The 15,254-nt window shown below is 38.2% G+C and overlaps 1 protein-coding gene across 2 annotated transcripts in view; it reads left to right on the forward strand.

Moving 5' to 3' along the window:
• Positions 1 to 14,289, forward strand: part of COMMD10 (COMM domain containing 10) — a 217,826-nt gene extending 203,537 nt beyond the window's left edge. For both annotated transcript variants that reach the window (XM_047083624.1, XM_047083615.1), the window contains exons 6-7: positions 12,693 to 12,752; positions 13,927 to 14,289. In XM_047083624.1, the coding sequence (XP_046939580.1) occupies positions 12,693 to 12,752; positions 13,927 to 13,965 (99 nt within the window). In that variant the 3' untranslated portion in view covers positions 13,966 to 14,289. The remainder of the gene's footprint in view (positions 1 to 12,692; positions 12,753 to 13,926) is intronic.
• The last annotated feature ends 965 nt before the right edge of the window (positions 14,290 to 15,254 follow it).

The following is a 15,254-nucleotide window of genomic DNA, read 5'->3' on the forward strand; positions in this document are numbered from 1 at the left end:
ACGCGGGGCTCGAACTCCCGGACCGCAAGATAGTGACCTGGCTGAAGTCGGACGCTTAACCGACTGCGCCACCCAGGCGCCCCCCTTTGCCTTTTTAAAATTGGGCTTGGGGCGCCTGGGTCACTCAGTCAATTAAGCATTCGACTTCAGCTCAGGTCATGATCTCTGGGTTTGTGGGTTTGAGCCCCACGTCAGGCTCTGTGCTGAGAGCTTAGAGCCTGGAATCTGCTTCAGATTCTGTCTCTCCCTCTCTCTCTGCCCCTCTCCCACTTGCACTCTGTCTCTGTCTCTCAAAAATAAACAAACATTAAAATTTTTTTTTAATTGGGCTTGTCTTTTTGTTGTTGAATTATAAGAGTTCTTTATATATTCTTGGTATTAGACTCTTATTAGATAGTGATTTGCAGTATTTTCTTCCATTCTGTGAATTGTCTTTTTTCTTCCTCACTTCTTTTAAATCTTAACTCACATGTCACCATTTCAGTGACACCTTTTCTGACCACCTACCACTGAATCTCCTCCTACCTCCAAACACACATTCTCTATCCTTGCTTTTTCTTCCTAGCACTTAACACCAACAGACATTTCTACATGTATGTATATGGATTGTTACCATTATTATTATCACAAATCTTGTTTTCTGTCTTCATCAACTAGAAAGTGGGACATTTTTGTCTCTGTCGCTCAATATGTAAATGTGTATGTAGTGCCTAGAACAACCCTTGTAGGCTTTTAATTCGTATTTGTTAAGAATGAATGAATGAATTTTACACGTAGCAATGGCATTCTTTTTTTTTTTTAACTGGGAAAATATAACACACATACAGAAAAAGAGTACAGTGATTTGTCATAAGGGAAAAAAAGCACCTTTTACCCACCACCAAGATCGAGAAATATATACATTATTGCCATTACGTCAGAATGGCCTCCCCTCAATTATGACCTCCTTTCTCCAGTCACCCAGAGGTGATCACTATTCAGATACTTCTGGTAACATCTTTGTTGCTTTGTTACTTTATAGCTTGGATGGTTGTACCACCCAATCGTTTGTCTCTGAAACCTTTTTTACTATTGTTTTTTAAATCCCCACATAAATGAAACCAATCAATGTGTCTTCTGTGCCTTCCTCTGACTTTTAACATTATGTTTGAGAGTCATGCATGCTGTCGTATTTAGCTCTAGTTTATTTTCATGTCTGCATTGTTGCTGTACTACAGTTGATTTATACATTCTTCTGTTGAAAGAAACTCGTTACTTCCGTTTTTTGGTTCTTTTGAATATTGGTGTTATCAGCGTTCTCATACCTGTTTCATGGTGTCCAAATGTGCACATTTCTATTGAGCACAACGCTCATACTTAGGTGTAAATTTGGATGTAATGGGGCATGAGTATATTCAGCTCTAGTAAATTATACCAAAGAAGTTTTCACAATAATTATACAGATTTCCACTCCTTCCAGCAGTATGGTTACTAATATGTGTTACTGTGGTTTTGGCTCTTTGGACCTCAGCTTTTGCGAAGTGACTGATCAAGTCTCTTGTCTTTTTTTTTTTTCTTCTTTCTTTTTTCTTGTCTTCTTTTGCTTTTGTTGTTGTTTTTTTTTTTTTTTTTTTTAATCAGAGCAAGACTGTCAAGCCAGGGCACTCTTGAGCAGCCTGGAGGTACCCCTCTCTGCAGGGAAACTTCCGGGAAACCTACCAAGAGGACTGTCTGTAATTGTTAGTTTCTTTCCCACTTGTATTCCCCCCAGAGCCAGGTTTCCAGGGCAGCACATTAGCTGGAGTCCCTTTTAAGAATCTCATCTGGCATCATGATAGTTTGTCTCTGTGGCTCATTATGTAAATGTATATGTAGTGCCTAGAACTGATAGTTTCTTTCTTCGCTGCAGCCTAACACTGCCACCCAGGTGGCTTTCTTTTTTGCCTTAATGAGGTATAATTGACACAACTCTGTGTTAGTTTTGGATGTACAACGCAATGATTGGGTACATGTTCTTGTCCACTTTTCAATGGCGTTTTGCCTCTTTTTTCATTGATTTGTAGTAATTTTTGTATATTCTTGATTGAGTCTCTGTGGCTTACCTTTTAGTCTTTTGATGTGTCCTGATGAATGGAAGTTTTAGATTTTAATATATTTTCATTTATTAGTCATTTTCTTTAGAGTTGGTATATCTGCTCACAGCTTACTTGTGAACTAACACATATCTTCATGTCTTTTTAAAGGAGTCTCTATATATGCCAAGATTATGGAGAAGTTTGCATGTATTTTCTTTTAGCTTTTTTGTCTTGACTTACCATTTAGAAGTACAGTCCATCTGGAAGGAGGAGACCACATGAATAAAAACCGGCAGGAAAGTGTAGGATATCAGGGAGAGAATGAGTACAATAGTTTGCTTAGAGCACAGAGGTCTTTTGGTGGGCAGGGGTGGAGGGTGGTGGCGAGAGGGCCTTGTAGGAAATAAAACCAGAAAGTTGGATCCGAGGGGTGCTTGGGTGGCTCAGTCGGTTAAGTGTCTGACTCTAGATTTTGGGTCAGGTCATGATCTCATGGTCATGAGATCAAGCCCTTTATCAGGCTCTGGGCTGGCAGTGTGGAGCCTGCTTGGGATTCACTCTCCCCCTCTCTCTCTGCCTTTCCACCACTGATGCATGCACGTGCTCCCTCTCAAAATAAATAAACATTAAAAAAAAAAAAAGATCTAGGAGGATTGTGTAGAATAAGAAACACGTTATTCTGCTTTTTTGTCACATGAGCAAGTATCGTATATAATAGCCTGCAAAGGGGCGCCTGGGTGGCTCAGTCGGTTGAGCATCCGACTTCAGCTCAGGTCATGATCTCACAGCTCGTGAGTTCGAGGCCCTCATCGGGCTCTGTGTTGACAGCTCAGAGCCTGGAGCCTACTTCTGCTTCTGTGTCTCCCTCTCTCTCTGCCCCTAACCCACTCACATTCTGTCTTTGTCTCTTTCAAAAATAAGTAAACATTAAAAAAAATTTTTTTACAATAGCCTCCAAAACATCTTGAGTACTGGTACTTTTGTCTCAAAAAAGGGACCATTCAGTAGTGTGGATGACTCCATACAAATCACCCACCCTCTCTCCTCCCAACCAAACAGTAGCAACAAAGCAAACTAACACACACACACACACACACACACACACACACACACACACAACTATCTTATTTACCGACTTCACTTTTATGTTTGAAAAATTCTTCATTTATGTGGAAGGGAATGTATAATAATATCTTGACCTAGTTGGCTATCATAAATTACTTCCCTTTTTTTCCTAGTGACATTTACCTATTGATACTGTTCTCTGTATTTTGTGTCACATTAAGAAACAGTCCTGAATAGGCCTTAATTTCCAGCTCTGACTCTTCTAGTTCATTGCCCATTGTTACATGGTTGTTTTCCTTAGGTGGCTTTCTTACCACAGTGTGCCTCTGTGCCCTCATCTGTTAAAGGGTCATATTGTATGACATGCCCACCTCCTTGGACTATTTTAAAGTTAATGCGAGGTAATGTAGGTGAAAGTGTTTTGAAATGTTACCAGTGTCAGGACTTTGAGAATGTATATAACCACATAAGCCTGTTCTTTATTCGTGTGAGAAAAACAACTGCAATGCTTTCTATTTAAAATCACATTTATGGGGCGTCTGGGTGGCTTAGTCAGTTGAGGATGCAGCTCTTGGTTTTGGCTTGGATCTTGATCCCAGGGTCGTGGAATTGAGCCCAGTGTCAAGCCACACTGAGTATGGAGCCTGCTTGGAATTTTCTCTCTCCCTCTGCCCCTCTCCCCTGCTCATGTGTACTCTGTCTGTCTCTCTCTCCCTCAAATTAAATAAATAAATAAATAAATAAATTCACATTTTTGGAATTAAATGTTATCCATATTAACAGGGAAAGGGAATGATATAAAAACATACAACCAAACAATTTTTGTGGGACGTATGTGGTCCATCTCTATGAAGAGTTTTCCTGGGAGTTACCCATTACAGCTAAAGCCCTAGGGTGGATTTTCTTCTTCTTAACATATAGTTGATGTGCAATACTATATTATAGTTAACCCTTGAACAATATGAGTTTGAACTGTGCCGGTCCACTTATCTACAGATTTTTCTTCTTAAATATAGTATAGCACTGTAAATGTGTTTTCTCTTCCTTGTGATTTCCTTAACAACATTTCCTTTTTTGTAGCTTACTTTGTGGTACATACATATATAAAGTAAAAGCAGTATATAGCTCATGTAACTTACAGAATATACATTAATGAACTTCCGGCCAACAGTGGGCTATTAGTAGTTAAGTTTTGACAGAGTCAAATGTTACATATGGATTTTCCACTACATGGGGGGCCAGCACCCCTAACCCCCATGTTGATCAAGGGTCAACTATAGTTTGTTATGCAACATTAGTGATCCCCTTTTTGTACATTACAAAGTGATCACCATGATAAATCGAGCTACCATCTGTCACCATACATAATTAGTACATATTATTAACTATATTCCCTATGCTGTACATAGTATTCCTGTGTCTTACTTATTTTATAAATGAAAGTTTTTTGTACCTTTTAATCCCCTTTCCCTGTTTCACCTACCCCTCCGCTCTGCCCACTGGTGATCACCAGATTGTCCTCTGTATCTATGAGTCTCTTTCTGTTCTGTTTGTTCGTTTGTTTTAGTTTTTATATTCCACTTATAAGTGAAATTACATACTATTTGCCTTTCTGTTTGACTTATTTCACTTACCATAATACCCTCTAGGCCCATCCATGTTTTCGAAAAAGGCAAGATTTCATTGTTTTTTATGAGTAATATTCCCTGGTGAATATATATACACCATATCTTCTCCATTCATCTGTTGATGGATCTTTAGGTTGCTACCATATCTTGGCTATTATAAATAATGTTCAGTGAACATAGGTGTGAATGTATCTCTTCAGATTGGTGATTTGTTTTTTGTTGGGTTGGTTTTTTTTTTTTTTCCATAAACATCCAGAATTGGATTTACTAGACCATAGCAAATGGTGGGTCTATTTTTAATTTTTTGAGGAAACTTCATAGTGTTTTCTGTTGCGGCTGCACCAATTTATGTTTCCACCAACAGTGCATGAGGGTTCCCTTTTCTCCTCATCCTCACCAACACTTGTTGTTTCTTGTCTTTTTGTTAATGGCCATTCTGACAAGTCGTGAGGTGTTATTTCATTGTGGTTTTGATTTGCATTTCCCTGATGACTAGTGATGTTGAGCATCTTTTCATGCGTCTGTAGGCCATCTGGAGAAATGTCTATTCTGTTCCTCTGCCCATTTTTTAATCATAATGTTTGGGGTTTTGCTGGTGGTGGTGTGAGTTTTTTTATATGTTTTGGTTATTAACCCCTTGTCAGTTATATCATTTGCAGTATCTTCTCTCACTCAGTAGCTTGCTTTTTGTTGTTGTTGTTGATGATTTCCTTGACCGTACAAAATCTTTGTAGTTTGATGTGGTCCCATTTGCCTACTTTTGCTCTTACTGCCCTTGCATGGGGAGACAGAGCCAAAATAATAATGCTCAGACTGATTTCTAAGAGCTTACTGCCTGTGTTTTCTCCTGGCAGTTTTATGATTTTCAGTCTTAATATTTAAGTCTTTAGTCTGTTTGGTGTTTATTTTTGTATATGGTGTAAGAAGGTGGTCCAGTTTTATTCTTTAGCATGAAGTTGTCCTGGTTCCCCAACACCATTTATTGAAGAGACTGTCTTTCCTCTGTTGTATGCCCTTGACTCCTTTTTTGAAGGCTAATTGACTGTACAAGCACAGTATTTCTGGCCTCTCTGTTCTGTTCTGTTTATGTATGTGTCTACTTACGTGCCACTGCCATGCTGGGTTGATGACTACAGCTTTGTACTATATCTTGATATCTGGGATTGTGATACCTCTAGTTCCATTCTTCTTATTCAAGATTGCTTTAAGTTATTTGGGGTCTTTTTTGGTTCCATACAAATTTTAGGATTGTTTGTTCTGTTTCTGTGAAAGGTGCCATTGATATTTTGATAGGAATTGCATTGAACCTGCAGATCGCTTTGGGTAATAACATTTCAATGATGTTATTTCTTCCAATCCATGAGCAAGAACATCTTTACATTTATTTGTGTCATTTCCAATTTCTTTCATCAATGTGTTGTAGTTCTTAGAGTACAGCTCTTTTACCTCCTTGATTAGATTTATTACTAGGTATTTTATTCCTTTTGAAGCAATTGTGAATAGTATTGTTTTTTAAATTTCTCTTTCTGTTATTTTGTTGTATTATTTTTTTTTATTACTATTTACTGTTGGGAGTGATAGAGCACAAACAGGGGAGGGGCAGAGAGAGAGAGAGAGAGAGCCACAGAATCTGAAGTAGGCCCCAGGCTCTGAGCTGTCCGCACAGGGCCCAATGCAGGGCTTGAACTCACAAACTGTGAGATCATGTCCTGTGCCAAAGTTGGATGCTTAACCAACTGAGCCACCGAGGTGCCCCTCTGATATTTTGTTGTAATTGTATAGATTACAATTTACATATATTACGTAAGTTATACAATTACATTTATGTATATTGTATATACAGACATATACGTTAATTTTGTATCCTTCAACTTTATTGAATTTATTAGCTCTAATAGTTTTTTGGTGGAGTCTTTTATTAAGGTTCTATATATTTAGTATCATGTCATCTGCTAATAGTGACAGTTTTACGTCTTCTTTTTCAATTTGGATGCTTTTTATTCCTTTTTCTTTTACAAATACTTTGGCTAGAACTTCTAATACTGTGTTGAATAAAAGTAGCTAGAGTGGCATCCTTGGCTCTTACTGATCTTAACAGGAAAAGCTATCAGCTTTTCACCACTGAGTAAGATGTTTACTGTGGGTCTTTCATAGGTACATTCCCTCTGTATCCACTCTGTTGGGACTTTTTATCATACATATGTGTTGAATTTTATCTAATACATCTCCTGCACCTATTGAGATGATCATATGATTTTTATCCTTTTTTGTTAGTGTGGTGTACCACACTGATTAATTGGTGATGTTCAACCATCTTTGCATTCTGGGAATAAGTTCTACCTGACCATGGCGTGTGATCCTTTTAATGTATGGTTAAAATCAGTTGCTAATATGTTGTTGAGGATTTTTGTATCAATGTTCCTCAGGGATAATGGCCTGTAGTGTTCTTTTTTTATGGTGGCTTTGTCTGATTTTAGTATGTGGGTAATGCTGGCCTCACAGAAGCATTGTCTGGAAGCATTCCTTCTTCCTTTTCTTGGAATAGTTTCAGAAGGGTAGGTATTAACTCTTCTTTAAATATTTGGTAGAATTCACCTGTGAAGCTATCAGGTCCTGGACTTTTGTTTCTAGGGAGGTTTTTTTGTTTTGTTTATTTTTTTACTGATTGAATTTCAATACTAGTCATGAGTCAACATATTCTGTTTCTTCTGGACTGAGTCTTGGAAGATGGTATGTTTCTAGGAATTTACCCATTTGTTCTAGGTTATCCCATTTTTTGGCATATAATTGTTTGTAGTAGTGTCTTATGATCCTGTGTATTTCTGAAGAATTGGTTGTAATTTCTCCCCTTTCCTTTCTGATTTTATTTATTTGGGCCCTCTCTTTTTTTTTCTTGAGGAGTCTGGCTAAAAGTTTAACAATTTTGTTTGTCTTTTCAAAGAACTAGCTCTTAGTTTCATTGATTTTTTTTTTTGTCTCTATTTCATGTATTTCCACTTTGATATTTATTATTTTCTTCCTTCTACTAACTTTGGGTTTTGCTTGTTCTCTTTCTAGTTCCTTTAGGTGTAAGGTTAGAGTGTTTGTCTTAAATTTTTTCTTGTTTCTTAGGATGGGTATGTATTGCCATAAACTTCCCTCTTAAAGTACTTTTCCTGTGTCCCATAGATTTTGAACTGTTGTGTTCCCATCTTTATTTGTCTCATGGTATTTATTTATTCTTTCTCTTTTGTCTCATTGTTTGTTTATTATCATGTTGTTTAGCCTCCACATGTTTGTGGTTTTTCCAGTTCTCTTCTTGTCATTGATTTTATTTTCATACCATTATGGTAGGAAAAGATGCTTGATATGATTTCAGTCTTCTTAAATTTATTAAGACTTGTTTTGTGACCTAACATGTAACCTTTCCTACAACATGTTCCATGTGCACTTCAGAAGAATATGTATTCTGTTTTGGGGTAGAATGTTTCATATGTCAGTTAAGTCCATCTGATGTAATGTGTTGTTTAAGGCCAGTGTTTCTTATTGATTTTCTGTCTAGATGATCTATCCATCGAAGTAAGTGGGTTGCTAAAGTCCCCTACTATTATTGTATTACTGTCATTTTCTTCCTTTATGTCTGAATTTACTTCTTTTTTTTTTCCACCAAATCTAGTAAATATTACCCATGAGCTATCCTGGATAATAGCAGTATCCATTGATAGGCCTGTTAAACACACAAGCAATGAAAAGCCCTTCCAGAAATAATTTTTAGTACTTAACCTAGTTATTATATTACTCTGGAAGACAGTATAAACTCTCTGTTAGAATTATCATTTTTTTAAATTCTTTTAATTTAAAATATAGTTTGCCTTATATGTAAATATCTTTTGTATCTAATTACTGGAAGAATGGGGATATAATGTTCTAATAAACTTTTTCCTAAACATTTGACTATGTAAAAAGTGAGGCACAGTACTATCTAAAGATGTGTATATATATGCACACATATGAAAAATACACATGTGTGATTTAGAGGTATGTAGTTCAAGTTTAAAATACTTACTGTATATGATTGACAAGATGACAGTGCATTGTGATTACTTGCCACTGTAGTTTCATGTCACAAAGATATTTCTCTTCTTATTTACTATGACATAACAGGCTACTTTTTATTATCCAGACTATCTTTCTGACTCTTTAGGGGAAAAAAAAATAGGACCAAATAGTCAAGTCTCATTATCTATTGACAGTGATAGACAGGAAGCACATGGATATTTAAACCCATTGTCAAATACGCCTATAAAACTACAGTAGCCAGGATTTTCTACATAGTCCTTCTGAAAGCCTATTGTTAGAGTTGCTGCTGATAGCTGAGATGGCATTTTTGAATTTCAGTTTCATTTTCTCTTCTTGCCTTAACAAAGATATTAATGAACCATGAGTTGAGTCAGAGTCTTGGAGTGTTTACAGAGCTAGACAATCCAAGCACAAGCACCCCTGAAATACCAATAATTGGACTGACATTTAACTTAATGCATTTCTTACATTTTTGTTGGGTCTGGACTGCCACTGATTTGTGACCGGACATGAAACTAAAGAGAAGTTGTTTGAAAACATGCTTCCTTAGTGAAAAGAATCTTCCATACATTCTCTGCAGAATGAGCAGTGCAGGTAGAGAGTTGATTGTGGTTTGATAAAGCACATTTGTGACTTTCTAATTACATTCTCAAATAAAGCTCAGAGTGTGTTTTCCTCTGAAAAATGTCACAGTCCAAGGAAAGATTTGACCACACCTGTTCCTAATATGTGCGGGACCTAAAGCATGAGTAAAAATGGAGGCCATGGGCCATATACCGAAATTTAATGTCGTAAATAAAGCTCTCAAACTATTAAATAGATGCGACCTATGCTCTTTTTGTGATAATATACCTTCAGTAATGTCCCAGAAGGAAAGATTTGAATTTAGAATTCTTGGACTCCATGAAGTTCATGTCAGAGCATGACATTATGGAGTTGAGTTTTCGCCAGCCCCCCTTTCCTTTTTGTCCTACACAACTAAATTCCATCATGACCCCCCTAAAACAACTGCCCTTGGCCACCCCTTGGGTAAACATAGCTTCTCAAATTCTAAGGATAATCTCTATACACATAGATGTGCAACACTTAAAACCATTTCTGTATTCTCCAGAATTCTCCTGGTCTTCCCTAAATCATTGCAGGTTGAATGGGAAATGATAATGATAATGGCTACCAGTGATTATACCTACCAGACATCAGTATAAGTTCTTTGCATATTTTATCTCAGGTATCAGCATTTTCCCTTCTTGGGGCTAAGTATTTCAATAAACCAAGACAATATATACATATCTCTCCCAATGTATACATATATGTATACATACATACACATACTCACATGTGTGTGTGTATGTACACACATCATTTTAGCTATTGTTATTTCAAGAAGTATGTTTTCAAAGTTGCCTTCCTTCCCTTTCCTCAGTGTAACATTTTAGAAAAACACTACCTTGAAACAAAGCAAAATTCAGGAAACAAGAACCTAGCTTGACCACTACCTGTAAGTATCCATACAACAAATCACTTGTTCACATACTAATTCAGTCTTCAGTCCCTCTTAACATTTGGATTGTGGAGAGAGTAATGAACTTGCCTTGATTTTCCATAGGGTAAACTGAGGTCTGCCCTCTCCCTTTAACTGCTGGAAAGAAATACAGCACTGCTAGATAATGCTGATCTCAACCTTTGGGGTTTAATGATGTGTGGCAGTTAGCCTACTACTTTTTTTTTTTTTTTTAATCATTTAAAGGATGAGGCTTTAAAGCAGCTTTGTGTCCTTATTCATTTTAAAGTTTAACTATTTTAGTAGGTGTTACAAGAGAAAAGGAAGAAGTGTGGAATTTGATCCTCTGTGCCTTGGCTTTTTTTTTTTTTTTAACATTTATTTATTTTTGAGACAGAGACAGAGCATGAACGGGGGAGGGGCAGAGAGAGAGGGAGACACAGAATCGGAAACAGGCTCCAGGCTCTGAGCCATCAGCCCAGAGCCTGACGTGGGGCTCGAACTCACGGACCTTGAGATCGTGACCTGAGCTGAAGTCGGACGCTCAACCGATGGAGCCACCCAGGCGCCCCGGTGCCTTGGCTTTTTTGAAAAAGGAAATGCCGTATCTGAAGATAGCCCCATCGACTCTCCTGGGGTGTGCTGGAGTGAACTTGTTTTGAAAATGCTGGCTTTGTCAACAGAAATGGAAATCCTTAAAACCAGGATGCCTCAGTGGCTCACTTGGTTGAGCCTCTGACTCTTGGTTTTGGCTCAGATCATGGTCTCATGGTTTGCGAGCTTGAGCCCTGCATCAGGTTCTGCGCTGGCAGCACAGAGCCTGCTTGGGATTCTCTTTCTCTCCTTCTCTCTGCCCCTACCCTGCTTGTGCTATCTCTGTCTCTTTCAAAATAAATAAATAAGTAAATAAACTTAAAAAAAGAAATCAGGAAAAAAAAAACCAACAGATAAAACAAAGGGGAAAAAAAGTAGCCATAGAAACTGAGAAGTAGAATTAAGAGAATGTTGGAAATGATCACAAGCGATTAAGTACATGAATTAATGTCGTTTTCAACATTTGTCCTGTTCTTCAGTTCCTGGTGCCTGTTTTTGGGGATTTTTTTTTATGTTATTTGTTTTTGAGAGAGAGGGAGAGAGAGAGAAACAGCACGAGTGGGGAGGGGCAGAGAGAGAGGGAGACATAGAATCTGAAGCAGGCTCCAGGCTCCAAGCTGTCAGCATAGAGCCCGACACGGGGCTCAAACCCTTGAACGGTGAGATCAAGACCTGAGCTGAAGTCAGTCACTTAGCTAACTGAGCCACCCAGGTGCCTTCCCTGGTGCCAGTCTGGTCAGAGTGGGTAGCACGTTCTTGGCTTTCTCTCCTTATTAACTTTCACTTCCCAAAGGCACCTTGAGTAAAGAGACAAATCATAAGAGACTCTTAAGTACAGAGAACAAACTAAGGGTTGTTGCAGAGGAGGTGGGGGATGAGCTAAATGCGTGATGGGCATTTGCGATGAGCACGGGGTGTCATATGTAAGAAAGGAATCACTGGGTTCTGCTCCTGAAACCAAGACTACACTGTTTGTTAACTAACTTGAATTTAAATTAAAAACAAATAAAAATAAAGACATGTTTAGCCGATCTTCAGAAACTACTCAAAGTGATGCCTCAGTTTACAAAACGAACCAAAAGTAGGTTGGGGTGGGCTGGATTACCGCTGTGCTTTGCTGCACCATCACACGTACGTGCACAGTATTCCTTGGTGCCCACAGCACCCAGGAAGGTTCCCCGTCACGTCTGGAGCAAAAGGAAGGAGCGTGTTTCAGTCTCCGCTTTGAAGCTGTCATGTTAATTGCGAACTTTTGCTGAGTCCGTACATTAGGAAAGGTAACCATCTCAGCATGTTAAGATCATAACTGCTAGATTAATGCGTAGAGGCAGCAGCTGTGCTGACGGGAGGCATTAATGCTTAGATGAGTTCAATCAGACGTGCCGCCTCCAATGTCTTTGTGTGATGGTATTTACTCGATTTCAAATGGACTGCTGAGAAAAATGAAATACAATCTCACGTATCTCGGTCTAGAAAAAAAAAAGATAATGAAATTGTTCTCTTGCCGGCTTATATTTTATTAACCTCTGTGGAGTCAACTTTAAAGAACAGCTGTCCCTCTAGAGTTGAAACCTTTTGCTAAAAGTGGAGCATTATTAAGTGCAGCTGTGAGTTCTAGGAACGGTGGGGTTGAGTAGAGCAGGTGAGTGTTTTGTTTTGTTTTGTTTTTTTTTAAACCACTCAGAGAATAATAGGGCATCTTCTGGGGCCAGCCAGAGAGAGAAAGAAAAAAAAATGCAATGCAAATTGCATACAACTGAATTCTTTCTTCTTTCTTGTTCTTCCTTGCAGAGCATGGAGAAAGTTCTTGTGGAATTCAGTCACCAGGAGTTGTTTGATTTCTATAACAAGGTCTGTATTTTTCAAATAATTTCTGCTGTGTGGGGCTTTGCATAATGTTTCCTTCATTTTTATGAATCCTTATTTTTAAATGCCCTATTATGGCGCTAAGTTCTTTAAACATCCCTTGTAAACACCTTATGTTTCACAGCAGGAAGCTTTGCGGAGATGGAGAGAATCTGACAGCCTAAATCAGGAAGAAAGTGGAAATGGTTTTAATTAAGGCAATACGATTATTACTTTAATGTAAAGCATTAAGGAATGAACTATGTGGTACCTAGCCACACTGGCACTTTATAATTTAACATTAAATATTTTAATTCTGGGCCCAAGGAAAAAGGGAGGTGCCAAGCCTGTAAAGATTTAACTTTGAGTGCATGTTATGTTTCTTTACAAATACTGACTTTGTAATCCAGGGAAATGTACTCCCCCTCCTCCTCTTCCCCACCTTCAAAAATCTTGTGTAGTGATCACTTAAATTAAAACAGCTGAGTATATTTAAAACTGTATTTACCCTTTTTTTAAGTGTATTTTTTTTTATTTTTGAGAGAGAGAGAGAGAGAGAACGAGTGGAGGGGCAAAGAGAGAGAGGGAGACACAGAATCTGAAGCAGGCTCCAGGCTCCGAGCCATCAGCACAGAGCCTTATGTGGGGCTCAAACTCATGAACTGTGGGATCATGACCTAAGCCAAGTTGGATGCTCAGCAGACTGAGCCACCCAGGTGCCCCAGGTTTTTTTTTTTTTTTTTAATGTCTAGTTATTTTTGAGAGAGAGAGCGAGCACGCACAAATGGGGGCAGAGAGAGAGGAAGACACAGAATCTGAAGCAGGCTCCAGGCTCCAAGCCATCAGCCCAGAGCCTGACGCGGGGCTCAAACTCACAAACTGTGAGGCCATGACCTGAGCCAAGTCGGATGCTTAACTGACTAAGCCACCCAGACACCCCAAACCATGTTTAGAAATCCTCCTTTACAAATTTGCAAACTTAAATGGCAGGCGTGAATTGTAATATCTTCACATAAGAAGAAAACTTTTCTGCGTGCTTCATCTGTTGCTGTGTAAATGGATTTAATATGCACGGTTGCCACTGCCATTCTTTCCCTTCTATTTGCAAGTTTCTGAACAAACCTTCATAGCATTTCTCTGCTTTCAGCAACTTGTTCTCTTGTTTTATCTTTATAAATAGCTGGAGACCATACAAGCACAGCTGGATTCCCTGACGTGATGTTCTCGAAGACTGGTTTCCCCATCACACTCTTGCCACCTCATCATTCCGCCCTGAAGATAGACTGCCAGGTTGTGTTTTCAGAAGGATTCAGTAGCTTTCTTCTTGTAAATTACCCGGCTTATCACTTCTGAGAGAAATAACCGCCAAGGGAGATCATTGTTTCCAGAGCTTCTAGGACACATCCCCTCGTTCTTTGAACCAGCGGCAAACAGTTGTTAAGAATACTTTTGCTTTAAAGGAAACAGCAATAGGGGTGCTTGGGTGGCTCATTTGGTTAAGCGTCCGATTTCCGCTCAGGTCATGATCTCACAGTTTGGGAGTTCGAGCCCTGCGTCGGGCTCTCTGCTGACAGCTCAGAGCCTGGAGCCTGCTTTGGGATTCTGTGTTTCCCTCTCTCTCTGCCACTCCCCTGCTCATGCTCTGTCCGTCTCTCTCAAAAATAAATAAAAACATTTTTTAAATTTTAAGGGAAAAAAAATAAAGGAAACAGCAGTAAATGCCATACTGTTTTTATTGTCTTGTTTTTGCTTTATTGCCTGACCTGTTTATTTTTTACATTTTTGATGACACCTTTATGTATCAAGGAGGGTTCGTGGATAGTCCATGGATGCAAAGTATATTGTGTACCTCGGAATACAGAACGCGGCTATTTATATTAACAAAAGCAAGAACAGAACCAAATGCAATCAGATACTTCCTTTTTCCTTGAATATAATGAGTATGTTTGGTTGGGAAGTAACATAGGAAAGAAATTTAAATTAGAGCTGGTTGTGGTACATCAGTTGATTCCAGTGTGAGCTTCTCTGTGCACTTTAATTTTTTCTCTGAGTGTAATGATTTAATAATAGTCTAGGTTTTTGTGCTCTTTTCTTTGTACTGCAAGTTAATAATGATTCACTTCATAGTATGGAAGACAGATTCAGATCGTAAGTAAAAATAATTGTAGTGAGTGTGAAATATGGGTATCCTTAAAATTTTGAAACAGATACCTTTGACACTTTATTTCTGTAAATATGTTAATTTTAGTCAATAAAATTTTTATGTTTTAGAATTACTTGAAGTCCACAGTGTTTTATGCTTTGACTATATATAAATGTGAGTATGGTTGCCTATAAAAGCAATACTATCAGTTGGATTTTTTATGAAATGAAATATCTGTTCTGTGTTGTTTCCAGAGAGACAGACAGAGGGAGAGGAGGAGAGGAGAAAATGATAGAGACTTAGAGATTAATTTGAGTCAAGCATGACTTTCTGTATAATTATTTTTTTAAGTTTATTTATTTATT

The sequence above is a fragment of the Lynx rufus genome, unplaced genomic scaffold (assembly GCF_022079265.1).
Source record: "Lynx rufus isolate CCGP_SWC_20201006 ecotype Redwood Valley unplaced genomic scaffold, mLynRuf1.p SCAF_1, whole genome shotgun sequence".
Taxonomy (NCBI): Eukaryota; Metazoa; Chordata; class Mammalia; order Carnivora; family Felidae; genus Lynx; species Lynx rufus.